Below are 19,505 nucleotides of genomic sequence, written 5' to 3'. Positions count from 1 at the left end.
GAATTTAGCTAACTAATTGGAAAATAGAAGCAACAGGTTCTGTTTTAGGTATGGTATGATCTAATCATAATTTATCTCACCTATATAGTTCACAAAATAGTAGCATCTTGACAGTTTAATAAAGGCTTTTGAAATATTGGTATAAAGTGAACAACAGAACTTTAATTTGCTCAGATCTAAAGAAATTGAATTGGTTTCTGCTTGTGATTGTGAATCAATAGAGTATATTAATGGATCTTAGGGAGAAAATTAGAGCTCACTTTAAATATAAACTTATAATAGTAATAATTGCCTGTTGTTTGTTTTTCCACAGTTCTTAGTGGTCTGTGTTCTAATGACTGTCCTCGTAAGATAACAGTAAGTAAATTTAAGTCTGTTATAAATGTGTCTATAAAAATTCTATGTATAAGTAGACACACACAAAATAGTTGTTATAGATTATAATCAAATATCATTACTATCTGGCAGTGATTAAAGAATCTTTCATTACTCAAGAAAACTGTGCTGAAAGTAAAGTACCTTCCCTAAAAAAATGTCTTACCTGAAGAGTCATCTTTATGAAGCCTTTTCTGATATCCTTAGAGGAATGACCACCCCTCCAATTGTTTTAAGACATTTTGGCATGTATAACATTTCATTACACTTGTTTAGATTAGATGCCTCTCCACACGAGACTGTAACCCCCTGAAGTCAAGAACCACGTCATCTTGTGTACCTGGTATAGGTCACAGAGCCAAGCATATAGTAGGCAATTAGTGACTTTTTTGTGTGTAGTCTTAATATTGATTTGCTGTCTAATAGAATGTTTCAGTGAAATAACAAATGTGACAATAATTAGTTTTTGACAGAACCAATTCATGTAAACTGTAATAAGAATATTGTATTTGAAAGCATGCATGTGTTTGTGTGTGTGTACAGGGAACTGTTTGGGGTCTTTGTAGTAATCCTTGTTTCATTAGAAATTAGCCCCTATTTAAAGATAAGGAAACTGAGACTCAGAGAAGTTAAATTATCCAGTCATGGAGCTGTTAGATAGTGGAACTGCAATACAAACTAGGTGTTCTCATTATTGTCTCATTTTCTTACAGTGTCATTAAACATTACACTGACAATATTTTATGTATAGTTGGGAAACTTCCCATATTTAAGAAGTGTGGAAACAGACCCTGACACAGGGATATAATCTAGACTCAAACTGGGGGCAACACCTCTGAAGTAGTGAAGAAAGCAGCAGTGGCAGAAGGAGAAGATGCATGGGGAGCTCTGGAGCTAGGATGATCCTTCAAATGTGGCCCGTACTGAGCCAGAGGGGCCTGGCTTTTGAACTCTTGTATCAGTCACACATCACATCCAGACAGGCCGCCAGGAAAGTGTTAACGTTTATATGAGGCAGCTCCCTTTGGCTAAGAACAATCTCCAGGTAGTAGGAACCCTGCTGTGAGCTGTTAGCAGCCAACACAGGCCAGCTCAGGGAATAAGTGTGTAGGTCCTGAAGAGAAGATCGGGATGAGGCATCACCATGGTCACTGCAGCATGCATGTGAATGTTAGGTCCAACCCATATACTTTTATATCACTGTAAAACTGTGGATGGGATTCATCAGCCTAAAGATTGACTTGGTTATTCAGGTATTATCTACCCACTTTGTGAAACACTCAGACCTAGATTTCTCCCTCTAACTAACCATATCTCCATTCTGTGGCTCTTTGATTATTACATGGTCACGTAATAACCTTAAAAAGTTATATTTGAAACCACTGATTCTACTTACAAGTTCTAGGTGAAAGTTTGATAGTAAGGGCTGTATAGCCAAGGCAGGTGACACTTTTTTTTTTTTTTTTTTTTGAGACCAAGTCTTACTCTGTCCCCCAGGCTGGAGTGCAGTGGCGAGATCTCTGCTTACTGCAAGCTCCGCCTCCCGGGCTCACGCCATTCTCCTGCCTCAGCCTCCTGAGTAGCTGGGACTACAGGTGCCCGCCACCATGCCCGGCTAATTTTTTGTATTTTTAGTAGAGATGGGGTTTTACCGTGTTAGCTAGGATGGTCTCGATCTCCTGACCTCATGATCCGCCCGCCTCGGCCTCCCAAAGTGCTGGGATTACAGGCATGAGCCACCACACCTGGCCAGGCAGGTGACACTTCTAAGATCCATAAGGCCTCCTGTCTCCTTATCTTAAAATATTAAGCCACTTCTGTCTTACAGTGAACAGAATCATTTGGAAAGTCACGTAAGTAAAGTCCAACATGCTGAGCTGCCTTTATAATGATTACTGTTACCGCCCAGCACCTTTGGGCTTTTCTGCAGATAATGTATCTGCCTCCCATTTATTCATTTATGACTTTCTTTGAAATTAAGATCCTGTTGAGCTGCCCTTCACACATATCATTTTCCTTCTCTCTGATATTTTACTGATATCATAGATCACAATTTTATCAGCATGTAAACAAATGCACGGTGTACTTACCCAGTATCACAAATGTCAAATGTATGCCCACTTGCGAAATTATTTACTTCTTGAAAAAGTGGTACTTCTTCATATTCCTTTGACATCAGATCATAGTAAAAAGTGTTATATTGGATGCGACCCAGTGTGAAGCTGAGAGAGAAAATATACATCCCATATAGTATTCTTTACCACTTGAGTTAATTCATGAGTTGAATAGCTCTTCTGCTGGTTATGTGTTCTATCACACATGATAGGCAGACTATCGGGTATAAAGAAAGAGGAAAAAATTACTCAGCTCATGAACCGATCCCACCCATATTCCTTCATCTCCGTTTTGAAAACTTCAGAGTGTTTTATTCATATTCAGTTTTAGCTATTCACTCCCATGGCCATAACCCGGACCTTATCTACCAGAATGGTTGCACTTCTGAAACCCTAATTTCATTTATCCAACTCTGACCACAGCCTATTTTCCAGCCCTCCCACTCTGTTACTCTAATTATACCTGTTCCACTTTAAAACCATTAGTCTCTTGACCTGTATCAGCCCAGTATTGTCTTTGCCCACCTCCTTATTTAGTTACCACACACCAACATTACTTCTGCCAGTACCTTTAAGTCCTATAGAGCACTGACTTTCCAGTGTACCTGCCTGGGAAAATTTCAACCCTGGGTTAGTCCAGCTATCTCTTACTCCCTCCTATGCCTAGGATACTGGGCATTTCTGAAGAAAAACCTGTAGCTCTGCGTATTGGCACTACCCCTCTGTATTAGTCCGTTCTCATGCTGCTATGAAGAAATACCCATGACTGGGTAATTTATAAAGAAAAGAGGTTTAATTGACTCACAGTTCTGCATGGCTGGGGAGGATTCAGGAAACTTACAATCATGGTGGAAGGCACCTCTTCACAGGGCAGCAGGAGAGAGAATGAGTGCCAGCAGGGGAAATGCCAGATGCTTATAAAACCATCAGATCTCCTGAGAACTCACTATCACTAGAACACCATGGGGGAAACCACTCCTGTGATTCAGTTACCTCCCATCAGGTCCCTCCCATGACATGTGGGGATTATGGGGATTACAATTCAAGGTGAGATTTGGGTGGGGACGCAGCCAAACCATGTCACCCTAATTCATGGTCTTCAACCTCAAATGAGCTTTTTTTAATTATATCACAGTTTTATATGGAATCCAAGTCGTATTTTCTTTCATTTCTTTTTTCTGGCTTCTTTCAAGATTTTCTCTTTGTTTTTGATTTTTTGCAGTTCAAATATGATATGCTTGGGTATAGATTTTTTCAATATTTATCCTGCTTGGTGTTCTCTGAGCTTCCTGGTTCTGTGGCTTGAGGTCTGTCATGAATTTTGGAAATTGCTTAATCATTATTACTTCAAATATTTATTCTTTTGCCTTTCTCTCTTTCTTCTTCTTGTATTCCTACTATGTGTATTTACACCTTTGGCATCGTCAAGCTTAACTGATTCTTTCTTAGGTCATGTCCAATCTACCAATGAGTCCATCAAGGCATTCTTCATTTATTACAGTTTTTTTATTTCTATTTCATTTTGATTCTTAGTTTCCATCTCTCTGCATATATTAACCATCTGTTCTTGTATGTTGTCTACTTTTCTCCATTAGCACTCTTAGCATGTTAATCATAGTTATTTTAAATTCCTGGTCTGATAATTCCAAAATGTCTGCTGTATTTACATATTTTGTAATATGTCTTGTTTTGATACTTCCTTTGTTTCTTTGGACTTTTTGTTTTGGTTTGTCTTTTGCCTTTCAGCATGCCCTGTAATTTTTTATTGAAAGCTGGATATGATGTATTAAGTAAAGGGAACTAAGGTAGACAGACCTTTACTGTGGAAGTTTTAAGGTTGATCTGACTAGGAATTAGGTTGTATATACTGTTCACAGTAGCTGTTGTGTTGGAGGCAATTATTTCCTCTAGTGTCCTTGTTTTTGTCTCCTCTGGTGTGTCGGTTTCCCTACAGACTCCTTCTTAAATGAAAGATAATGCTTACAGTGCTTTGGGCTGTAATTCCTGTTATACAGGAGCCCAGCTGATGAAGTACTGGGATAGGAAAAGTGTTCTGTCATCTTGTCATTAGGTCTCACTCTTTTAGTGAACCTGTGTCCCTGGGCTGTGACCTTCACAAGTGCTTCTCAGCTTGCCTGTCTACATAGGTGAGACAGGAGGATGAGAGGGAGCTAAAGTTGAGTATTTCCCTTTCTCCAGGTCAGTTAGGCTTTTGTTAAACCCAAGTCAGTTAAGCTCTAGTAAAAGTTTTCTTTGAAGGCAGGCTGTTAGGGAAAACAGAGAGCTCTGGGCATATTTCAGAATGGTTACCTTCTCATGCTACTGCTGGAAACATGAAGGTATTTTTCTCCAGTCTTCACAGTGAGAATCTGCTGGAATTCCGGGAGGTAAAACTCATAAAAGTGTTAAGTGTGAGCATTCCCCCCTGCCCTGAACCCTTTTAGTTTTGAACACTCAAGCTAGTCTACACTGGGCCTCCAGCAGTTTTTCAGTTAAGTCTTCCTACCTGTGTTGGCTCCATCTTTGATCTTCTGCTCTTGGGCTTCTGCTTCTTGTAAGCTGTGACTCTGTTTCCACCTGTCTCTCTTTCCAGTTTGCAGAGTAGCAGTTTGTCCTGTGACCTTAGTTCTCTGAAAGATCTAAGAAAAGTTGTTGATTTTCCGTTTCTTTGCTTTTTTCTTATTATGAGAACTACAGTGACAACATTAAAGAACTTTACATGTCAGACCAGAAACTGGAAGCTCTCCTTGCATTTTTCTTGGTTTTGGTTTATTTGAAGTTTGTTTTAGTCCATTTTACTTCATGGCTTTTATCAGTGTATCCTGTGTGTCATTTATTGCTCTTTATCTTGATTTTTTTAACGTTTTAAAAATGTGTAAACATCTATGAAAGTATAAATTAGTATAATAAAACTCCTTGGCTGGGCACAGTGGTTTATGCTTGTAATCCCAGCACTTTGGGAGGTCGAGGCAGGAGGATCACTTGAGCCCAGGAGTTTGAGACCAGCCTGGGCAATGTGCTGAAACCCCATCTCTACAAAAAATACAAAAATGACCTGGGTGTGGTGGTGTGCACCTGTACCTGAGCTACCGGGGAGGCTGAGGTGGAGAATCACCTGAGCCTGGGGAGGTAGAGGCTGCAGTGAGCCATGATCATGCCACTGCACTGCAGCCTAGGCAACAGAATGAGACTGTCAAAAAAAAAAAAAAAAACAAGAACAAATACATAAAATTCTTGTGCCCGTACCCAACTTCAAAAATATCACTATATGCCCAATTTTATTTCACCCATACCACCACCTACTACCCATCCCACCCACTCCTCCCTCTAGAGTATTTTAAGGCTAATCCATCATCTCTAAATACTTCAGTGTGTTTTAAATACACATTTTACTTACTATACCAGAAGTTCCCTTTCTTCATAAGAACTATTTAATACCCTTTCTACTTTCCCAGTTTCCAGTTCTCAGTAGTTAACCTTCCCTCCTACTTCAAAAAAGAAAATAATCCATAAAATGCAAATCTCTTCAACTATCTACAGTAATTTTGGAGAAGTAATTTCACTTCTGTTAAGCCTCATTTTCCATGTCTGTAAAACTAACCTATGTAAGTTTCCTATCACTGCTGTAACAAATTAATGTAAACTTAGTGGCTTAACACAACACAGATTTATTCTCTTACAGTTCTAGAGGTTGGAAGCCTGAACCGTGTTTCACTGAACTAAAATCAAGTTGTCAGCAAGCCTACCTTCCTTTTTGGAGGCTTTGGGGAGAATCCATCCCCTTACCTCTTCCAGCTTCTTGAGGCTGCATATCTTCCTTGGCTCATGGCCCTTTCCTCCATACCCAAAGCTAGCAGTGTTGCATCTTCAAATCACTGGCACTAACCCATACTGCCTTCCTCTTTCTCCTATGGGGAGCTTTGTGATTACGTTAGCCCCACCTGGATATTGCAAGATACTCTACCCATCTTGAGATCTTTAATTACATCTGCCAAGTCCTTTTTGGCAGTATATTCAGCACGCTCTGGAAATTAGGACGTGGACATCTTTGGAGTACCATTATTCTGCCTATCACATTACCTTAAGGTTATTGTTAAAATTAGAGGAATTAATGTAGATAGACCATAGTAGGCCCTAATACACAATAAACACTCAAAAAGTTTAGCTGCTATTATTTGTCAGTGTTATTGTTTATACCCCTGCCTCTATAACATCCCTATATTGGTAGGGATAGTAAGTTCCAAATATTTTGAGAAATGTTGGTGTTCCATTTGTGTTTCAGGTACGACTAGAGGTATACTAGGCTTCTTGACTTTTTCTTACTGTGTAAATCTTTTTAAACATCACAAATTTATGAAATATGAATATGGTAAATATCAGTATTATTAGTGAGTGCTACCATAAATATCTGGGAATCAAGAGTATTTATATTCCTGTTTTCTGATTTTTTTTCCTTCAAATATCCAACTAATTTTTGAAATCTTTTATTCTCAGTATAAGGCATATTCTGACCTTTCACTATGTCAGTGGAGATAATGGTGTTTTTCTCTGTGACTTGGTAATTCTTTTCATCAAAGCCTAGTGACTTTTTCCACTTTGTGGATTATGAATCTAGAAGCAGCCAGATAAGTATATTTCCCCTTGGAGAACAGACGGTTTAAAAGTAGTCTTTGACTTCCCCATATACAAAAAGACTCTGTGCACATTCCTTTCAAAGAGCTCCATGGAGGCAGAAAACAGTATCTTTTTTTCTTGCCAGTAATCCTGGAATCTAACAGACGGGCTGGTGCTTAATAATTTGTCAGTTGGGCTGGGCGCGGTGGCTCACGCCTGTAATCCCAACACTTTGGGAGGCTGAGGCGGGCAGATCACAAGGAGATCAAGGAGATCACAGGAGATCAAGACCATCCTGGCTACAACGGTGAAACCCCGTCTCTACTAAAAATACAAAAAATTAGCCGGGCATGGTGTCAGGCGCCTGTAGTCCTAGCTACTTGGGAGGCTGAGGCAGGAGAATGGCGTGAACCCGGGAGGCGGAGCTTACAGTGAGCCGAGATCTGGCCACTGCACTCCAGCCTGGGCGACAGAGCGAGACTCCGTCTCAAAAATAATAATAATAATAACAATTTGTCAGTTGACCTCTGCAGCACTAAATATAATCCCTTCCTCCACAGCCATTCTCATTGCTTTCCCTCTTGACTGAAAATCAGTGCGTCAGCTGTGCTGTGGGTCACACCTGCCTCCTCTCCAGGAACCTTATGGACCTTGTTCCACTGTTTATTTGGCCTGTGTATCTGGCCTCCACTTGTCTGCTGGTGTCTTTGCTTCAGCAGTTAAGGATGCCTGAGTCTCTTATCTGTACATATATACATATATACCTTCTGAAACCCACATCCCCTCCAGCTACTACCCATCTCTCTTTTCTCAGCCAAACTCCTTGAGTTGCCTGCATTTGGATCTCTGAAATTCCTCACCTCAGTATCCTTAACCCATTGTTACCGTCTAGCCTTTGAGCTTATGCCGCTGCAGCTGCATGTGATACTGCCAGCACTTACAGGAACACTCCCTTTTCTCGGCTGCCTTCCTGCTCTTTCTTCCCAGCTCTTCTCCTACCTCTCTGGCCATTCTTCCGGGTTTCTTTATGAACTTCTCTTCTGCCTATCTTTTAAATGTTGGTCATGTTCAGGTTCCATCCTAGGTTCTCTTCTCACTATATATACAATAGTCCCCCCGTGTCCACAAAGACACATTCCAAGATCCCCAGTGGATGCCTGCAACCTCGGATAGTACTGAACCCTATGCACCTTGTTTTTCCTACACGTACGTACCTATGATAAAGCTTAGTTCAGAAATTAGGCACAGTAAGAGATTAACAACAACAATAACTGATAATAAAATAGAACAGTTACAACAATATACTGTAATAAAAGTTATGTGAATATTTATCTCTCAAAATACATTATGGTATTGTACAATGAGTAACTGAAACCACAGGACACGAAACCGCACATGAGCGGCAACTACTCTAAACTCTTTAAGTGATCTCAACCACTTTCCTGAACATCAGACCTTTGTATCTAAGTCCCTTACAAGGAAGGACCCTGAAATGTAATGTTCCCCACCCCCCAAAACCCAGTCCTCTTCTCATGTTCCCTGGCTCACTTTTTCCTTTCCCTTGTCTCCCAAATCTACTAGATTATCATTCTTTCCCCACAACTGTCCCTTCTCTCTGTCCTATTACTTTATTTCAGGACTTTTTTTTTTTTTTTTTTTTTTTTGCCTGACTGCTGCAGTTATCTAAGCTATCCTTCAAAAACATACTACAACAGTGATCTTTCTAAAACACAAACCTTCAGTGGCTACCCTTTACCCTTGAGATATGATCTAAATCTAGCTTCCTGAGATAGAGCCCTGGTTTACCCCTTCAGCCTTATCTCTTGCAGTTTTTCCTCACGCCCTCCCACAACTCTATAATCAGATCTCTGAACCGCTATGTTCTGTCACCTCCTGCTCCTGCACCTGCCTCTGTAACGAAGCCTTCTCTTCTTCACCTTCTCCTGGTTTGCTCTGTGTGACCTTCAGGTTGGCACTCAGACAATATTTCCTCTGAGAAAGCATTACCTGGCTTTCCTTTGACATAGAATTGGATGCACTTTCTGTTGTTTCTTAGCATCCTATGCCTAGTCCTACTACTGTCACTTATTATAGTTTAAAGTGGGCGAGTATCTGTGTTAAGTCCCTTCAGGATTGTGTCTTATTGATTATTCGGTCTTTACTCCCCAGCACAGTGCCTGACACATAGTTACATAACAAATATTTGAGGTATGAATAAATGAGCTTTCTCTAGAATTTGGTTTGTTTTTTAATGGGCCGTCATTGATAAGTTTACCATCGCATCTCTCACCCCAATAGTATATTCACTGTTAAGTATGAAAACTTGAAAAATAAATTACAAGCTATTTACAAGAGAAATGCATTCTGGAAAAGCTCTGATGCAAAGGAAAAACATTCCCTATTAATGCTCACAGAAATACCCCCTAATGAAACACAGTTGTTTCCATTGTTACAACAATTAATTTTTAATATATGCAACAGAACAAGGTGACTTTAACTTTTTAATCTTTTCAATCAGAAGGGGTCTCAGGCTTTTACCTGTTCTATTTAGGAACATTCTGACAAAGTACAGGCCAAGTACATTTATCTTTCCCAGCACTTTGGGAGGCTGAGGCAGAAGACTGAGCCCAGGAGTTCGAGACTTGTCTGACTAGCCTGGGCAACATAGTGAGATCCTGTCTCTACAGAATAAAAATGTTTTACATTAGCTACATGTGGTGGCAAACACCTGTAATCCCAGGTACTCAGGAGGCTGAGGTGGGAGGATCGCCTGAGCACAAGTCAAGGCTTTAGTGAGCTGTGATCGCGCCACTGGGCTCCAGCCTGGGCAACAGGGTGAGACCTTGTCTACAAAAAAAACCTTCTTGTCTTTATTTTGGTGAAGTGAATGATCTGACTTGGTACTGTTTTACCGTGCTTTAAAGTATAGCAGGCATTACTTCAACCACTATTTATTGATTATAACTGATTTATTTGACATTCCTTAAAATATTACTCACTCCTCAATTCTGTTTGCCGTTCTTTTGTCACACCTGACAGTGATAATATCATGCTTCCTGTACCAAAGATAGAAAAACGATGATATGGATATTTTCTGCATTTAATATGCCTTTTTACAGTCCTTTACTTACCTTAGTCAGAGGGAAAATACCTTGCAGTTTTCACAGGAAAATAACCAAAAGTAAAGTAAATAATATTTTATTTAATGTCTTAAAGAAATGAGCAAGAAACAATATAAAAATTTCAATATTAAACTAAATTGGGCATTACAGCTAACGTTAATGAAGATAAAGACAAATGCCAGTGAGTGTTCACTTAAAAAATAAACAGGATTTTTAAAAATTACCCTTGAGAAAAGTTAAGTCCATTCTATAAGTCAGCTATTTCTCTAATATTTTAGAATCATGAATTTATATCATATAATACCTATTGATTATACCTAATACAATATCTTTTATATGTTTTTCCATTTTTATTTCATCATCCAGAGCCAATGATCTGAAGTATTATTTGCACTCCATTGTAGGAGCCCAAGACCTTGAAACAAACCCTAGGCAATCAGATAATTGACATTGACATAGAAACCACTATTTGGCTTACTAAAAAAGTCTCTGAAGAAAACAGAGGTATTCCAACCCCAATTTTATAAGACAATAGGCACACAAGAAATCAGGTTAGTTAGAAAGAATCTATATGATACAACACCTTAACTGCATTACATCAATGTGACACATCCTAGAATGAGAAAAAGGGTGCCAATGATAGTCTTTTTTTACTGATAGTATGAAAAATTGAACCATCACTAATATGTCTAAATTTAACTTCCCTGAATTCTTTTGAACAAGCATCAGATGTGACATTTAAAAGGACGCCCTAATATAACCCAAGTATGTAAAAGGTATGAAAGATACAGCAATACTCCTTGTACCTTTATTGTATAGAAGAAACACAAAGTAAAAATTATTCCAGATCTCTTGGCATTTTTTGTGAGCATAACTATTTTTAGTATATTTGGTACTAAACATTCATATGGAGGTAAGTGGCACTATTTTAGAAGAAAAAAATGAAGTTTAATGCTATGACATATGGGATAAGAAACCAAAAGACCTATAGGCCCAGGTATCAGTTGTATCATTTCAGTTGGGAAAGGAAATTGGGAATTGAATTGTTCATTTTACAGATGGTGTAGAAGAGCAATTCTCAAACTTCTTGGTCTATGGACCCCAAAGAGCTTTTCTTTATGTTAGATATATCTACTGACATTACTTTATTTGAAATTAAAACTGAAATAATTTTAAATGATACTGTTTTTAAAAGATAACCCATTATATTAACATAACCAATTTTATTCTTTTTAAAACTATATTTTTCATATTAAAATATTAGGGAAAGAGAGGCATTGCTTTATGTTATTACAAATCTCTTTACTGCTTAGTGTAACAGAAGATAGCATATTCCCTTACCTCCTTTTACATTCAGATTTTTGTGGTATGTTGCCTTGGTTGAAATAGATGAAAAAAATTCAGCCTCACATAACTATGTAATAGATAAGGGAGTGTTTTAATAGAAACCATCATTCTCAGCAAACTATCGCAAGGACAAAAAACCAAACACTGCGTGTTCTCACTCATGGGTGGGAATTGAACAGTGAGAACACATGGATACAGGAAGGGGAACATCACACACCAGGGACTGTTGTGAGGTGGGGGGGAGCGGGGAGGGATAGCATTAGGTGATATACCTAATGCTAAATGACGAGTTAATGGGTGCAGCACACCAACATGGCACATGTATACATAGGTAACAAACCTGCACATTGTGCACATGTACCCTAAAACTTAAAGTATAATAATAATAAAAAAAGAAAAATGAAAAAAAAAATCCTATTCAGATAATTGATATATGCCAAAAGTCATCAAATGACAGTTTCTTAACGTTGATTGCAATGTGGATTTTAAAACTTTATCAATGAGTTTTTCCTACTTTGTTATGGTACTCATTGGTATTTATTTATTAAAATGTTGTTTAGTTTCCGCATATTTCCTTCTGTTGTTGATTTCTAATTCTATTGCAATCAGAGAATATCATTTGTACAATTTCAATACTTTTATATCTACTAAAGCTTGTTTTATGGTCTAGCATACCATAAAACATAAAGCTTGTTTTGTGTTCTCCAGGTCCCTCCTGGAGAACATTCCATGTGTGTTTGAGAAGAATATGTACTCTGCTGGAGTTAGATGCAGTGTTCTCTACATGTCTGTTAGGTCTAGTTGGTTTACAGTGTTGTTCACATCTTCTTTTTTCCTGTTGATCTTCTGTCTAGTTTTTCTATCCATTATTAAAACTGGTATACTGAAGTTTTCAACTATTATTGTTGAATTATCTGTTTCTCCCTCAAATTCTTTGGGGCTATGCTGGCTAGGTGCATATATGCTTATAATTGTTATGTCTTCTTGATGGATTGACCCTTTTGTCGTTATACAATGTCTTTTATTGTGTCTAGAAACAATTTGTGTTAAGTGTATTTGATCTGATATTAGCATAGCCATTGCAGTTCTCATTTGATTTCTTTTTCCATGATATACCTTTTACTTTCCATGCTTTTACTTTCAGCCTATCTGTTGTCTATGAATCTAATGTGTGTCTTCTGTAGGTGGCATATAGTTGGTTATATTGTTCTATCCATTTGGTTAGTCTTTGCCTTTTTGGTAGGAGCATTTAACTCATTTATATTAAATGAAATTAGTGATAAGGCAGATTATGGCTGTCATTTTTTTGTTTTCTATATGTCATATTTTCTTGGTTCCTCAATTCCACCATTACTGCATCCTTTTATACTATGCATTTTCTAGGATATGATTTTCTAGGATATGATTTTAATTTTGTTGTTTCTTTCACTCTATTTTTATATTTTATTTTATTTATTTATTATTTATTTATTTATTTTGAGACGGGGTCTTATTCTGTTGCCCAGGCTGGAGTGCAGTGGCGTGACCTAGGCTCACTGCAACCTCCGCCTCCCGGGCTCACGCCATTCTCCTGCCTCAGCCTCCCAAGTAGCTGGGACTACAGGCCTGCACCACCACACCCGGTTAATTTTTGTATTTTTGGTAGAGACCGCACCCGGCCTCACTCTATTTTTAAAAAGTCATTTTGGGCCGCGCACGGTGGCTCATGCCTATAATCCCAGCACTTTGGTTGGGAGGCCGAGGCAGGCAGATCACGAGGTCAGGAGTGGGAGACCAGCCTGGCCAATATGGTGAAATCCCGTCTCTGCCAAAAATACAAAAAAAATTAGCTGGGCATGGTCGCACGCACCTGTAGTCTCAGCTACTTGGGAGGCTGAGGCAGAAGACTTGCTTGAACCCAGGAGGCGGAGGTTGCAGTAAGCCCAGATTGCGCCACTGCACTCCAGCCTGGGTGACAAAACGAGACTCGGTCTCACAAAAAAAAAAAAAAAAAGTTATTTTGTTAGTAGTTGCTCTCAGGATTACAATTAACATCGTAACTTAGAAACAATCTAGTTCATATTAATTCCAGCTTAATTTTAGTAGCTTATAAAAACTTTGCTCTAACATATCTCAGTTTATTCACTCCCCCTCAATTTGTACTATTATTGTCATACAAATTACATCTTCAAGCATTATGAGACCAACCAGATGGTTTTATAATTATTGTTTCAAACAATAGTCTTTTATATCAGGTAAGAGAAAAGAGCTACAAACAAAAATATATTTATACTATATTTACCTACAGTTCCTTTTTTTTTGCTTCCAACTTCATCTTCGCAGAATACTTAGTTACCTTTAACAGTACTCTTTATTTATTTGTGTGGATTCAAGTTATTGTCTAGTGTCTTTTCAGATCAGCCAGAATTCCCTTTAATATTTCCTACAAGTCAGGTGTGCTAATAACAAGTTCTTTCTGGTTTTATCTGGCAATATGTTAACTTCCCCCTCATTTTTGAAGGATATTTTGCTGGATTTTAGACTTCTTGGCTGACAGTCTTTTTCTTTCAACACTTTGAATTTATCATCCTATTGCCTTCTAGCCTCCTGGGTTTCTGATGAGAATTGAGCTGTTAATCCTTCTGAGGATACCTTGTCCGTGATGAATTGCTTGTCTCTTGCTGCTTTCAACATTCAATCTTTGGCTTTCAAAATGTTAACTATGATATGATAGGTAGGGTTTGACTGTGATGTATCTTGGTGTGGGTCTCTTTGAGTTTACCCTACTTGGCGTTCTTTGAGCTTTTTGGGTGTACAGGTTAATGTTGCATTAAATTTAGATAGTTTTAGCCATTGTTGCTTCACATATTTCTACCTCTTTCCTCTCTTCTGTGACTCCCATTATTGTTGGTATTCTTAATGGTGCTCTATATGTCTCAGAGGCTCTGTTCATTTTTTTTATTCCCTTTTTTTCTGTCCTTCAGACTAGATAATATGAATTGACATATCTTCAATTTTGCTGATTATTTCTTTGCCAGTTTAAATCTCCTATTGAGCCTTGCTAGTTAATTTTTCATTTCAGTTACTATACTGTAGAATTTCAGTTTTGTTCTATTTTGTGATTTCTCTTTATTGATACTGTGGTGAGACACTGTTCTCATAATTGTCTTCAGTTATTTAGACATGATTTCCTTTCCTTTAATTCTTTGAAGAATCTTTTCTTTTTTGACAAGGTCTCATTCTGTTGCCCAGGCTAGAGTGCAGTGGTGCAATCATGGCTCACTACAGCCTCAACCTCCCAGGCTCAAGCAATCCTCCAACCTCAGCCTCCTGAGTAGCTGGGACCACAGGCACTTGCCACCACGCTCAGCTAATTTTTTTAACTTTTCATGGAGACAAGGCCTCCCCATATTGCCCAGACTGGTGAACACGTTTATTATAGCAGATTTAAAGTCTTTGCCTAGTAAATCTAACATCTGTGCTTCCTTGAAGGCAGTTTATTTTGACTGTTTTTTTTCCTCAATGTATGAGCCATACTGTTTCTTTGCATGTCATAATTTTTTCTGTTGAAAACTGGACATTTTTAACTATATGTCAACTCCAGAAATCTTCCCAGATTTCTCCCATTGCCTGGGTTTGTGGTTTTTGCTCTTATTGCTGTTTGTTCAGTAACTTTCCCAGACTAATACTGTAAAGTCTTCATTCTTTGTTGTGTGTGGCCACTGCAGTTGCCACTCAGCTTAATGGCCAGCTGTGATGGCCAGAGATTTCCTTAAATGAGAGGTTAGGCCCTTCTCCAGTCTTTCTGGGCATGAACATAGTGCTGCATATGTTCATGGACTTCTAGATTCCCAGAAATAAGTCAGAGCTTTTCAGAGTCCCCTATGAATATCTCATTTCCATTTTTCCTTTTAAGATTTGGTCAACCTCTGATTAACCCCAGCTGAAAATCACTGCCTCAGGCAGCTGCAATGTTAAATAATTGCTGATGATTATTTTCAAGAAACTTTACAGTGATGGAGCTTGTTCACACAGAGCAAGCTCTCAGTCCATTAAAAAAAGACAAACCCTGAGAATAGAGCTTTTCAGGGAGCTTCTGGAAAGGTCATATAGTGACATTTCTCTGGGAATGGATCTTTGGGGAGCTCTAAACCTGTTCTGTCCCCTCCAGTACCTGGTAGGCTCTTCATTTTCATAGCTACCCTAATTGCAAAGCTGTTGGTTTTCAAGGCTACTTCAGAGCTGGGGAGAGAGACATGGAAATACAGCAATTTAAAACACAACAGAGGTAATTATTCTTACCAAAATTCAGCTATTTTTCTGAAATGAATGCTCCTTGGATTCTTGCAAAATTCTGAAAAAGTTGATTTCAACAACTTTCTGCCAGTATTCTCATTGCTTTTATTGAGGAGCAGATTTTTTTGAGGTCCTTACCATTCCAGAAGTGATTCTACACTACTCTGTTACACTAAAATATATTGGTCTACCTTGCACTTTAGATGGATCTTTTACCCATGAATCGTTTTGTACTATCATGCATTGGTAATTTTGGAAATTTTGGTTTACTGAGTTATGCAGATCTTCCTCATGTTAACACATTTTATTGTATGATATTTTTAAATCACATTTGTTAATATTACCACTGATTGCCTCAGAACAGTTTCTTAAGTATTGGGAAGATATCAGGCTCACAGTGGCAGATACAAGTTTTTCAAAATTACAATATTCACTTAGAAGCTCAAATTTTATCATTAGCGACAAATACTGTCATTTGTTTTTCTGAAAGTGACAGACTCACTTTGTCCATTTTCAAGAAAATGTTAGCTAAATATCCAAGTCAGAATATCCGTTGTTTGGTGCCACTGCTAATTACCCAGGTCTTTGCTTTTGCTCTGTTAGTACAAATGTTAACACAGTGTAAAACGCAAATGATGTCTTAGTATCATTATGAAAATAGTTTTTACCTAATGTGACCTTCTGAAGGTAATTTGGGACCCCCAGGAGTTTCTTGTAACACGCTTTGAGAACCACTGTGTAGAGGAACTGGATCAGGATTTCTAGACCTTGTCTTCAAATAACAGAATGACTCGCCCATGATGATAGGTGAGCTTCAGCTTTAGGACTAGTATCAGACACATGCTGACCTGATTTTTTAACTGAATACAGGTAGGAAAGAAAACAATGCTTTTCCTTGCCCATCTGCAAAATAAGAATGTAGAGAGAACATTTTGCTAATTCTCTCATGAAAGTAGTGTGTAGTACAAAGCGTAATATTCATCTTTCCACATAAAAATGTTTAAGTTTATTTGCATATTTCTGTGATTTCTTCATGAATCATTTAATCAATTAATAATGTCTTATGAGTAATTCCATCCTTATAGCAACCTGTTTTCTCATAGCCATTGGAAGCATATGGACTTCTAAAGATCTTAAAATATCAGTCAGGCAATTGTGATGTTGATGAAATCATATTACTTCTCATCATCCTGGAGAAAAATCATTTTTAAAGCATCAGTAGCCTATCTAAATGTCATTATTAACTTTTCTGTACTTTTCTGGGAAGATCAGTAGAATTTTGATGCTGTGAAAAATATTCAAAAGAATGTAAAGCATTTCTTAAACATTTTGTCATCTTAAGATGTCCACTACAATCCTCGGTTTCTTTATGTTCTATTTAATTAGCCTTGGTTTCTAAAGAGAAGGAGTATATCATTTTATTCAAGGTTTGAGGAATGTTCCAGAAATAGCAAACAAGTTAGAGATAGACCTCACCATTGTAACTGAGGCACTGTCAATCCATCAGAATTTTCTTAAATGAAAAATAATGTATTCTCTAAATGTGCAGCAGTTTAAATGTGGTGGAACTAATCATCAGTATTTCTTATTCTATTGTAATTATTGTGGATGGATTTTATTTATGTTGATATTTTAGTGGGAAAATGTAAACCATGTCCAATCCCTCCCTGAAGGGAAAAAGCAATGCTATATTCAACAGAATATTTGATCTTAGAAATACCCAGTTAAAATAACAAACTAAATAAATGCAACTATTAAATCATTTAAAGTCTTAAGAATTTTCTACTAATCAGGTTTTCTTTTTGTTTATTATTTTTTAACACTAAGATCCTAGGAAACAACAGGTTTTCTTTTGATGTGCTGTTTATGGAAGGGGTCTCTAGGTAACTGTCATCTGTGTAAGAATTTTTTGCTTTGAAAGAGATTTGCCTGAAACTTCCAATAATTCACTTATTTTCCAAGCCTTAACTATTTTTTTTTCTATTGCAGCCCTTTGGAGTGAATCAGCCTGGACCTTATATCATGTATACAACTGTAGATGCAAATGGGTATCTGAAAAATGGATCAGGTAAGACCAGATACAATGTCCATAATGTATAAAGCTTCTTCAGTCAATATATTGGCAAGGTAAACTGGTGGAAAAAAATTATGTTTTCACACTCCTTAATAACATCTTCACTTTTATTATACTTAGTCTTTCCATAGACTTACTTTGGTAGATTATAAAAGGTTCTTATACAAAAAATGTTCACTTTCAATTCTTCGTATATCCCTATTATGATGGAGCCAACTCATTATCCTCCTTATTTTTTAGTTGAAGTAGCAGAGAGATTGGGTGAAATTACTTGTGTTAACTTGGTCAGAAAGTGAAGTGCAAATTAGTTAATTAAGTTCATCTTAGAAGACGTATAAATTAAGAATGCAATTAATACTATAATATAAACTACTCCTAGTTTTTTTATATGTAGAATAGAAGCTGTAATATATAGAGAGGGTTTTTTGATATATTATTATAAAGAAAAAATCTGGTTATACATTTAAATAAATAATAAAGGAAAATGCAATTAAGACAAAAAAAGAAATAACATTGAGCAAAGGATGTCTGCTTTTAACAGAAGGCTGACTGAGGTTAGATCCAAATTACAGTAAATACAACTGTGATAATTTCAGCTATCTAAATAAGAAAAGGAATCTGAATATGCTTCTTTTAAGATGCCTAGAGTTTTAACCATGAAGAAGTATAAGTGGAGTTTCTGTCACTCCTCTATTTTTTTGGCCAAAAAAAAGGAAGAACTCATTATATGGACATTGCCATGTTATGTAATGGCCTTACTGAATCAAATATACCCCAGAGTGAGTTTACTTTTTTAGCTAATTGCACACATTTAAGAGTCTCAGTTGTACTGCTTCTTCAGCACAGAAACATTCCATATAACAAAATTTTTTTAAAAATTCAAGGAGAAATTGACAAACACAATTATACCTTATTTATTTATTTATTTATTTGAGACAGAGTCTCACTCTGTTGCCCAGGCTGGACTGCAGTGGCGTGATCTTGGCTCACTGCAAGCTCTGCCTCCCAGGTTCCCAACATTCTCCTGCCTCAGCCTCCCGAGCAGCTGGGACCACAGGCACCTGCCACTACACCCGGCTAATTTTTTATATTTTTAGTAGAGACAGGGTTTCACCTGTGTTAGCCAGGATAATCTCGATCTCCTGACCTTGTGATCAGTCCTCCTCGGCCTCCCAAAGTGCTGGGATTACAGGTGTGAGCCACTGCACTTGGCCACAATTATACTTTAATATACCACTGTCAGTCACAGCAGTTCAAGATAAATAAGGATATAGATAATTTGAACAAATTACTTCTTTATGTTTTTAATTCATGTGCATATTAAACCTTTACAAAAAAGGCTCTGGGACCAGCTGGTTTTATCAGTTAATTCTTTTAGACTTTGAAGATGCAGATGATTTCAGTGCTAGGTAAGATGTTCCAGAATACAGGATGACAAGATGAACCTGCATTTCATTACTGCATTTCATGAACCTAGTATAACTCGGGCAGAGCCAGCATACTCAAAACCAAAAACTAAGTTCACTGGTGGGATATCAATGAAAATCCTAGCTAAAACCTAACAACTTAAATTTGTCTGTATTT

The 19,505-nt window shown here is 37.6% G+C and overlaps 1 protein-coding gene and 1 long non-coding RNA gene across 4 annotated transcripts in view; one reads left to right on the top strand and one right to left on the bottom strand.

Annotated features, from left to right (window-relative positions):
• Positions 1-19,505, top strand: part of ITFG1 (integrin alpha FG-GAP repeat containing 1) — a 305,320-nt gene that overhangs the window by 230,857 nt on the left and 54,958 nt on the right. For both annotated transcript variants that reach the window (XM_055233174.2, XM_063611898.1), the window contains exons 13-14: positions 314-357; positions 17,837-17,915. In XM_055233174.2, the coding sequence (XP_055089149.1) occupies positions 314-357; positions 17,837-17,915 (123 nt within the window). The remainder of the gene's footprint in view (positions 1-313; positions 358-17,836; positions 17,916-19,505) is intronic.
• Positions 4,935-19,505, bottom strand: part of LOC134731718 (uncharacterized) — an 82,099-nt gene continuing 67,528 nt past the window's right edge. The window contains exon 5 of one of the 2 annotated variants that reach the window (XR_010114219.1): positions 4,935-5,128. This is a non-coding gene — a long non-coding RNA (uncharacterized lncRNA). Of the gene's footprint in view, positions 5,129-10,003; positions 10,160-19,505 lie in introns of those variants that run through there. The other variant, XR_010114217.1, reaches the window with a different exon arrangement.

This window comes from Symphalangus syndactylus, chromosome 11 (assembly GCF_028878055.3).
Source record: "Symphalangus syndactylus isolate Jambi chromosome 11, NHGRI_mSymSyn1-v2.1_pri, whole genome shotgun sequence".
NCBI lineage: Eukaryota > Metazoa > Chordata > Mammalia > Primates > Hylobatidae > Symphalangus > Symphalangus syndactylus.
Note: the sequence above shows the minus strand (reverse complement) of the source record. Positions and strands in the feature narration are given on the sequence as shown.